General features: G+C 35.5%; 1 protein-coding gene across 1 annotated transcript; it reads left to right on the forward strand.

Moving 5' to 3' along the window:
• The first annotated feature begins 1,930 nt into the window (after positions 1-1,930).
• LOC145601893 (DNA-(apurinic or apyrimidinic site) endonuclease 2-like) lies at positions 1,931-9,066 on the forward strand. Its single transcript, XM_081657976.1, has 10 exons — positions 1,931-2,412; positions 2,508-2,619; positions 3,015-3,236; positions 3,468-3,553; positions 5,553-5,668; positions 5,824-5,904; positions 6,017-6,217; positions 6,756-6,907; positions 7,764-8,431; positions 8,733-9,066. The coding sequence occupies exons 1-10, from the start codon at positions 2,302-2,304 to the stop codon at positions 8,805-8,807; spliced, it is 1,824 nt and encodes a 607-aa protein (XP_081514102.1). The 5' UTR covers positions 1,931-2,301; the 3' UTR covers positions 8,808-9,066.
• Positions 9,067-9,660: the final 594 nt, after the last annotated feature.

Below are 9,660 nucleotides of genomic sequence, written 5' to 3' on the forward strand. Positions count from 1 at the left end.
GTCGGGTCATTTCCAAGTCGGTCTCGGGTGTGGTTCAAGTCAAAAATTTGAATTCCCTTAAAAAAATAATAAAAAAAAAAAAAAAAGATAAGTCAAGTAAGATGAGAAAGACTTGCTATTGTCTGGGTCCCGTGTATTTTTTTTTTTTTTTAATTTTTTTTTTTTTTTTTTTTGCTGCTATCCAGTTCAGTTTTTCTTTGATGAGGATTATGTAAGAGATAAGTCAAGTAAGATGAGAAAGGCCACTTTTGTTTTATAATTGGAATCCATGTTAATAAATTGAAAAAAAGCCTGAAACTCAATAGTCAATACGGAGTACTCTTTTTATCCGAAAAATTCCTAAATCCTAAAATTCGGGTTAGTAATAGGTCGAGTTTAAATTCGGGTCGGGTCAATAACAAGTCGGGTTGAATTTGGGTCGGGTCAATAACAAGTCGGGTTTATTTCGGGTCGGGTTTTAAATCGAGTCGGGTTAGGAACGGGTCGGGTTGAACTCGGGTCGGGTTAGTAACAGGTCGGGTTGAATTCGGGTTTTGACGGGTTAAATCGACTTTGGGTCATTCTCGGGTTCGAGTCGGGTTCGGTTCAGGTTAATAATTTACGGGTCACATTCGGGTCGGGTCCTCTCTAGGTCGGTTCATGGTCGGGTTCGGGTCTCAAATACTCGGGTTAACTCGGGTCTAGGGTTGGTTTCAGGTCGGGTTAGGTCGGGTTCGGGTCACCATTTTTTTCGGGTTCAGACGGGTTCGAGTTAGGGTCGGTATTTCGAGTCGGGTCAGCTTTTGACAGCTCTAGGTACGACCACGAAATACTATTATGATTACAGAGTATAAGATCTAATAAGAAATCTAATACTCGTATCCCTACCTTATAAAAAGTAGAAAATTACTCTTATGAATAGTGTAATGCCAATTATACCCTTTAAAATGTGTATTTACATATATACCCTCATTAATACGTACAAGTTTTTTTAATGAATAGTGTTTGGACAATTATACCCTCTGAAATATTTAATTACGTACTTATTTGCTCTCATGCATTAATGTTAGTTGTCTTTGATATTTATACCCATAAACATAGTTGTGTACATATTTTTTTTGTCATTAATTATGCCAATAACTAAATTTGTGATTTTAAAACCAAGCCGAAAGAGTAACTAGATATGACTAGCTATGCGCATCGCGCGCTTTAGCTGCCCTAGTAATACACAAAAGTATAAGAGCATTAATAATGGAGAGAATTACTCACCTTTTAGCCATCCTTTTATGTACTTTTAAGATTCCTCTTGAATGCTAGATTAGCTAAAAGGATCATCTCTTGATTATGAAACTAGCATTTCCTTTCTGTGGAAAGAAAACAATGCCTCGACCCACGTGCCAAAGCAAACAAAAGAAAAAAAGGGAAAAGTAACCGTTGGAAGCAAAATGCCAAACCAACGTCAAAGAATAACGGTCAAATGGCAAAGCATGCACAAGTTAAGTTGTGACACTTGTCACGACTTTAGAGGTCACGTATTTTTTGTGACTTAAATCTCTATAACGGCAGGAAGCCTGCTTTGGCATGGAGTGTAGAGTTGATGTGGAAAATCATGATGACTTGCATCATCATCCACAACATGATAGTTGAAGACGAGCGTGATACATATTTAAACTATAAAGATCCACCTGAATTTGCCCAAGAACAGCCTGAAAATATGCCAAGGTCGTCCTCAATCAGAAATGCAACAACATTTACCGTAAATCCTTGGCAGTATGATCCTGATAAATTTAGACGATTGATAGCTTCAAGAGGGGAGATTTGCGATAGACAAGTTCATGAGACATTAAAAAACGACTTAATTGATCATTTATGGGGAAGGTCTAGAGTGTGTCCACTAGTTACTCAGAACTTCAGAAGATATCCAAAGTGGACACAAGCCATTATAGTTTAAGTTGTACTTAGATTCAAAGACCCTCTTAAGATTAAGAGTTGATGTTCATAGGAAATTGAGGGGAAGTTAGAAGGGTTGTCTTCCTCTCCCTCGCCTCATACCGCACTACTGCAGTACACTACTCAGTAAAAATCAATTAGCGACTTCTTCATATTTAGGGCTAAAAAATCCCATGTCCCACAATACTGATATTGTGAATTTTGTGATCAATTACATCCCAATTCTTCTTTTAAGGCGATAATTTGCTACATTACAAGAATGCACACTTCCTGTTCGATGAAATGTCTCAACGAAACTACCCACCCGAGAAAACTGTGTGAGATGTTAATACCACAATAAAAATCACTTTTTGTTGATTTGAATTGCCAAAAATGTTGAAGATTGTAACTTACAACGTTAATGGCATCCGACAACGGATAACCCAGTTCGGTTCTCTCCTTAAATTACTCGATTCTCTCGATGCTGACATTATATGCTTTCAGGTTTTTCTTTCTTATACTCTATTCGTATGTGGAATTATAGAGTAATTGATTGAATTTATTAATTGGTTTGATTGATATAAAGTTTTGAAATTTAGGAGATTAAAGCAACAAAACAAGAGCTTACTGCAGATTTGATAATGGCTCAAGGGTATGAATCCTTCTTTTCTTGTACTCGTACCTGCGGAAAAGGTCGCACTGGTTATTCAGGTATAATTTCTTTGCCCAATTTCCCTCCATTTTCCTTGGTGGGGTTTTCTATTAGCTTGATATAACTAGGTAATACCCGAGTCATGCTTGATTATTTTTGTTACTAACTAATATTTGAAACAAAAAAATTTGGCATTAATGGGCTGTAACATCTAATTTCCAATGCAAGCATTTACCTTACTAGGGAATTTAGTAGTAGAAATTGATTTACTGATTTTGGCTTTTGTATGTTGTATAGATTTTCAATTTCCCTTAAAATGGAATTTGGAACTGAGTATGCTAAGTTTACCTCTATGAATGATTCCCTAAGCATGCTTCTTTATTTATCAAGTAAAGTGAGTAGCATATCTATCATAATCCCTTTGACATGTAGTAACTTGAGAAAGCATTTGTAGGTGTTGCAACGTTTTGCCGGGTAAAATCAGCCTTTTCTAGTACAGAAGTGGCATTACCTGTGGCTGCAGAAGAAGGCTTTACTGGTCTTTTAGATACTTGTGGAAATGAATCTAGCGAAGAGCTTTTTTCTGACTTGGAATGCCTTAAGGAGTTTCGAAAAGATGAGCTATTGAAGATCGACAGTGAGGGGCGCTGTGTCATCACAGATCATGGTCATTTTGGTACCTAGACAAGGCTTTCATACTATTGATCATTTTGTTTATTAGCTTACAAGCTGTGTTGTAGTGGTTGAAAATTTGAAACTATGCAATTCGTCCTAGAGTTAAATCCATTTTCCAAAATCCACTGCATGTACATATTATTTTATGATTCAAGTTCTTTTCTGATTATTTTGATATCTTATTGAAAGTTTTTCAACAACATTTTGTAAAGCTGCTATTTTGAAATTACAGTTCTATTTAATTTATATGGACCTAGAGCAGCTCCTGAAGATGAGGAGAGGATCCAATTCAAAGCCAACTTCTTCAAGATTATGCAGGTATATGTGTTCTGATGTCTGATATATACTTCCCATCACTTTTTTGTGTTGCCAAGAACTTTGGTGGCAAGAGTAAATATCTGTGTCAGTGTTTGCATTTATGCATAAACATTCTGTCCATAAAGTTGGCTACACTTTGAAAAGTTAAAGAAATGAAGGATTGTGCATTTATCTCTTGTGTATTACAATAACTTCTCACAGATACAATATATGTGCCTGATAGCAGTGTAAGGTAACCATAATTTAAGGCAACTAAAAATTAAAGAGTTACAAGTTTTATGGGATGAAATGAGTTGTAACTAGAGTTTCAGTATGTATTCTTACTTGATGTCTTGTTGAGTTGCTGTTATATTCTTCTCAAGAACACATGCTATTCCAATGCTTAAGATGTATCTGAAAAATGTGATAGGCGTGTCGCGTACCTAACAAAAATAACCTAACAAGACCACTACTATGTAGACGGGCAAGTAAGGGTCGGATCCCAAGAGACTACAGTTCAACTAATTAATTAGACTCAAGTAACTACTAAGCAAGTAACCAATCAATAGTGATATTCAACTAATCTAATTCTAAACAAAATAAACAAGAAGAATCAAGATGAAATAAATCAATTAAAACATCCAGAGTTAAGTATCACCACTAGTATGAACAATGCAAAGATAAATCCCTACCCCAATTAATCAAAATAATAATACTCAAAGGAAGGATGTGCCCTTAAAAATACCAATAAACCCCTTCCGAGTATTTATGGCGTCTCTAAAATCCAATCAAACCTATTTCCATGGTATCATGCAATTTAGAGACATTAAACTCAACATCCATACAATCCTAGCAATTCATCCTACCTATTTCCATGGAGAATTTCATGCCCTTATTGAATTTAATCAAACCATCTAATCTCAACTTCCATTGATAAATAAGATACTTGGTTCAATCAATATCAAATTACGTCTAACCTAACATTGATAAATTAGCACAATTCAATAAGCAAAACAATTAATCTAATTAAATAAGGAATTGGGGGAAATCATGCATTACTCATAACTAGGGTTCAACCTAACCCTAGAATATAAATCTACTCACTCATAATTAAATTAACAAAATAATCAAAAGACATAATAATATAGAAAAGAAGAAATACTTGAATTAATGGAATTGAAGATGAAATCTTGAACAAAGTAAATCTGAAATTGAAGGGAATTGTGGAATTCTTCAACTCAATTTAACGAGTCCAAAAAAGTCCTCTAATATGCCTAACCAAAGCCTATTTATATCCCTAGGAATAAGTAAAGAAGTTTCCTAAAATAGGTCTTCCGAACCGCCTCAAACTTGGCTTTCGATGCTTCGTCAGGTGATAGCCACGGGTTACCCAAAGCTGCTGGGACTTTGCCACGGCCAATCCGTGGTGTCTACTGATCTTGGTAGGTTTCTCTTGGGCATAAAAGGAGGAGCCACGACCAGGCCAAAGCTTAATGCAACAAGCCACGACCAGGCCAAGGCTAGGCAATTTCTACACAATACTCCTTCGAAAACAACTTCAAGCTTGGAATATGACCATATGATGTTGGGCTCGTAATCTCCTACACGCTCCTAGCTCACTTAGCTTGCAAAGGTGCTCTTTTACGCGTAAATCCTACAAAATAAAGAAAGAGAGCACGAGGAGAGCAACATCGAAATATAAAGAAATATAGCTCTAAAAGATTAAATATATAGAGAAAATATGATAAAAACACTCAAATATAACATATAACAATGAGTATATAAATGTGTTATCAAAATGGACATAAGATCCTCTCAAATAACTAACATACATGCAGATTTATGTTAGTACAAAAATGAAAAGGATATAATAATATAACTTTCAAGAGTAGGATCAAAGACACTCTCTTTTCTTAAGATAAATTGCAATTTTCATTTAGCATTATAGACAGGCTATCTGTCTGTTTGTCTCTTTGGTGTTTGTGTTTATTGGACTTTTGAAATATGAAATTTTTTGTAGAAAAGATGGGAATTGCTTCAACAAGAAAAGAGGCGGATAATTGTAGTAGGGGATTTGAACATTGCTCCTTCTGCTGTAGATCGCTGTGAACCTGGGCCAGACTTTGAGAAAAACGAGTAACGAACTAACCATCAATCTTCTAATTTTCAACTTTGTGGTTGGCATCTAAAGCATTCACCAATCTCCTTTTCCTTTTTTCTTCTATTTCTCTTATTAGGAGAAATAAATTCGACTTCAGCTTTTCTAAGATCATGTTTTTGCCTTTTTATAGGTTCCGGAGATGGTTTAGGTCTCTGTTAGTCAAAAATGGAGGTTCCTTTCTTGACCTATTTAGAGAAAAACATCCAGAAAGGTTTTCAACTTGTTTACATTAGGTTTTATTCTATGCTATACAAATCATAAGTCTATGTAGCTTTCATATTTTTGCAATGGTCTAATTTTTTTATCATCTTTTTCTCATGCAGGGCAGATGCATATACATGCTGGCCAGTACATACAGGTGCTGAAGAGTTTAATTTTGGGAGCAGGATTGACCACATCCTTGCTTCTGGTGTATGCTTACTCCACATGGAGAGCAATGATGATCATAACCTTGCTGTTTGTCATGTTGAAGAGTGTGATATAATGACACAATTTAGAAGGTGGAAGCCTGGAATCTCATTGAGGTATATGATCGATGATCTAATTCTTGGCAGAAAGTAGGGAATGCTACATGATTTTGAGTGTCAAAATGACAGTGCTAGAATTTGGTAAATGTATGATAATTGGAGACAGGATTATTTGTGGGCAAGGAAAGGGAATGAGAGTCTTTTCTAAAAATTGCCACCAAATAAAATTATTGTTTTACTTTAATTGATACTTTTTATTGATTTCTTTTGATCCTTCTATTTCATTGAAATTGTATACTGTATTAAAAATCTTCATATTTTGTTTATATTGAGAAAGATACAGACAAACGGTAAAGCATGGTTTGAGGTACTCTGGGTAAAAATTATATGTCCTCTTGAGTCTTGATATCCAACCCTTTGTAAAACAAATAGTTATAGTTTGATGTAGATCTGATATATGATGCTTACTAAATTGCCAGTTGTTTTGAGATAGCATATTCTTGGCTAGTACAAGTTGTACAACATGGATTAGCTTGTTAACTTTGGGTTCATCATTCCCTGCAATCTCACTGTTATTTTTTGCTCTGTTTAATAGCTGGAAAGGAGGTAGAGCTACTAAACTGGAAGGTTCTGATCATGTTCCTGTGTTTGTTACACTAAAGGATATTCCTGATATTCAAAGCCACAGTACACCACCTCTATCCGCCAGATATATGCCAGAGATTCGTGGGTCTCAACAAACTATTGGTATGTGGCTTTTCCACTGTCATTTGATGATGTTGTGAACATATTTATATCAATCAACCATGGTGTTCATTTATTGAAGTGTTGCACATCTTATCTATTGCACAACTTCCAAGCATGGAAAATAGTACTATAGATGTCTATCTTAAGATAGCAAAACGTGAAGGATCGTGTAGAACTGAGATATTGCCGATGAAATGAAAACCATGCGATTTTGAGGTGGAACTCCTAGCATCCGAGGTTTTTTTTTTTTTTTTTTTTTAAAATAATTTGAATTGTTTGTTTGTTTGTTGTTGTGAATTTGGTTTGTTCATTTAGACTTTTAGATGTCAAGTTGAACTCCTTGGCTGATATGCTGTATGGTTTTGCTAGTTGGCTGCATATTTTAGCTGCATTTTCTTATTTCAGAGGAAACTTTTTGTGACTGCCTAATTGTTACCGAATATATGTTTTAAGTTGAATCAAATTGTATCTCATCTCTAACAGTTGTCCATGTTAGGAATGTTTTAAGATTTTCTCTCACTCTAATCTTACCTTTACACTGGTTCTTCATTTTCTTTCATTTCTTAGCTTGCTCAAAGATTAGAGAAAGGGGCAGGGGTCTACACTTGCATGTGACCCACTAGCTCAATTAGATTGCCAATAATAGCGATCATGCTGCAAGTGTTTTAAAATAGAAGCTTAAATCGGCGATATGAAAGATATTGCTCAGTGCCATAGACTTTTAGGTGTTCTCTTTCTACTCCCTAGTGTTGGACCGTCGGCTGTATCTCTTGTAGTTCCGACAATATTTGCTTCACTATTTACAGGATCAATTCATCTGTCCTAAATTTGTAATTCAGCTCTACTTTTTATGCAGTGTCAATTTTGATGAAAAGACAGATGACTGAAAGAGTTGGTGCTGATACGCTGACAAGTCCAGCCACACAAGATGATGATGACATTGATTCAATTGGAAGGGTTGAAGAAGCATCTTATTCTTGCAGTGTATCAAGCACTGACTTAAATACACTATCATTTTCAGTGATAAGTTCCTGTGAAAATGAGCCCAGTACTTCCAAAGAAAGCCAAGATGTGGCCACAGCAGGAAATCGGCTGACTCGATCAATACCAGGTGCTCCAAAGACGAAGAAAATGAAACAAAGTCAACATTCTCAACTCTCATTGACATCTTTTTTTCAAAAAATTCCTAATACTTGTCAAAAATTGGAAAAGTCTACCAAGGATGCATCAGATAACCTAGAAAGTACCGTCATTTCTGCTGATTTTTTGAAAGAAACAACAGAAACTATCAACAAGGAAGGCAATTTTGATGAAAGTGTTTCTTCTCAAGAGCATAACCCTCCAACTGATTGCTGTCCTGAAAATGATAGAAAGACTGCTGTGATGGAATGGCAAAGGATTCAACAACGCATGCAGGATAGCATACCTCTTTGTGAAGGGCATCGTGAACCCTGCGTTGCTCGGGTTGTAAAAAAATCAGGTCCTAATTTTGGGCGAAGATTTTATGCTTGTGCACGCGCTGAGGTAATTCCTTTTATCTGTAGTCACCTAATAATTTTAATACCTAAATAAGATCCTTATAAAGCTATGATATGGTGATGAGGTTACAAAGATCCTTTCCGCTGATACCAATTCATTTATCTAAGTTGAGATTTTCTTAGAGTCCGCCTAAGTTTGTTTTTTCAATTCTCTTTGTTCAGTATATTTTTTTTCTCCAACAATTCATGTAGCATTACTGGTTTTAAAAATTAAGATTATAATGCAGTTTATGAATGTGGTTGAGAGATTGGACTATTGGTACTTAAAATGGACATTATTTATGCAGGGCCCTGCATCAAATCCTGAAACTAGATGTGATTTCTTTCGATGGGCTGTCTCAAAATCAAGACAGAAAAAATAGTCTGACACTATCTGCAAGGAATCCGTGTTCAGATGTAAATGACCCGTCCTATGTCCGGTTCTTGCTATCTAGTTAGGATACTGTTATATCTTCCTTTGGTGTTTTCCAGTTCTGATAATTATATTTGCACTTCTGCTGACGTCTCTTGCGATCCTGCCCTTGTAATTGTAGTCCCTTAGGATTTAGCTTCATTGTTCTGTTGTACCATGTAAATCCTGTAAACGTTATATCCTAGTTAACCATCAATTGTTCAATGTATCTTTGCCATTCACAGCAACTTTTAATTCATGAAAGTTTCTCACATTTCATGCAGTTTGTGAAGCTCTGACTGTTGATGCAGCTTGCTGAACTTTTCGATATCTATGTACAGATGGAAATAATCTGATGTGTACTTAGTTATTGAATGGTTTTGTAGGGATCCAATGAAGTCTTAGCCTTGTATTTCAGACTGAAATCGTGAGTCCATAAACTAGTTAACATCCATAAACTAAATTTATTGTACTTTTTTGTTAGTGACATTATTCTAACTCAAAATTAGTACCAAAATTTCCAAACTAAAAAGATACGGGTATCTATACTCTTTTTGTAACAAAAACAATGGAAATACATAGTAAATGAGTATTTCTTTCGAAAACGAGAGTCCACAGGAAATGAGTACATCTTTTGAAAACAACGAGAGTACATAGTAAATGATTACCTCTTGTTAAAATAACAACAATCCACATTACACAAGTATAGTTCACCTTTCGAAAACAACGAGAGACTACAGTAAATGAACGCATCAACAACAAGACCCCACTCCCTCAACGCCGAACGGATAACCAATAGAAAACTTAATAATAATCAATATAAT

Source organism: Chenopodium album, chromosome 21 (genome assembly GCF_948465745.1).
Source record: "Chenopodium album chromosome 21, dcCheAlbu1.1, whole genome shotgun sequence".
In the NCBI taxonomy this organism is placed as follows: domain Eukaryota; kingdom Viridiplantae; phylum Streptophyta; class Magnoliopsida; order Caryophyllales; family Amaranthaceae; genus Chenopodium; species Chenopodium album.

Excerpts from the sequence above, each read along its gene's own strand:
- LOC145601893 (XM_081657976.1), top strand. The coding sequence starts at position 2,302 with ATGTTGAAGATTGTAACTTACAACGTTAATGGCATCCGACAACGGATA. Across the intron at positions 3,554-5,552 it reads ACTTCTTCAAGATTATGCAG|AAAAGATGGGAATTGCTTCA; the intron begins GTATATGTGTTC and ends AATTTTTTGTAG. Across the intron at positions 5,905-6,016 it reads AGAGAAAAACATCCAGAAAG|GGCAGATGCATATACATGCT; the intron begins GTTTTCAACTTG and ends TTTCTCATGCAG.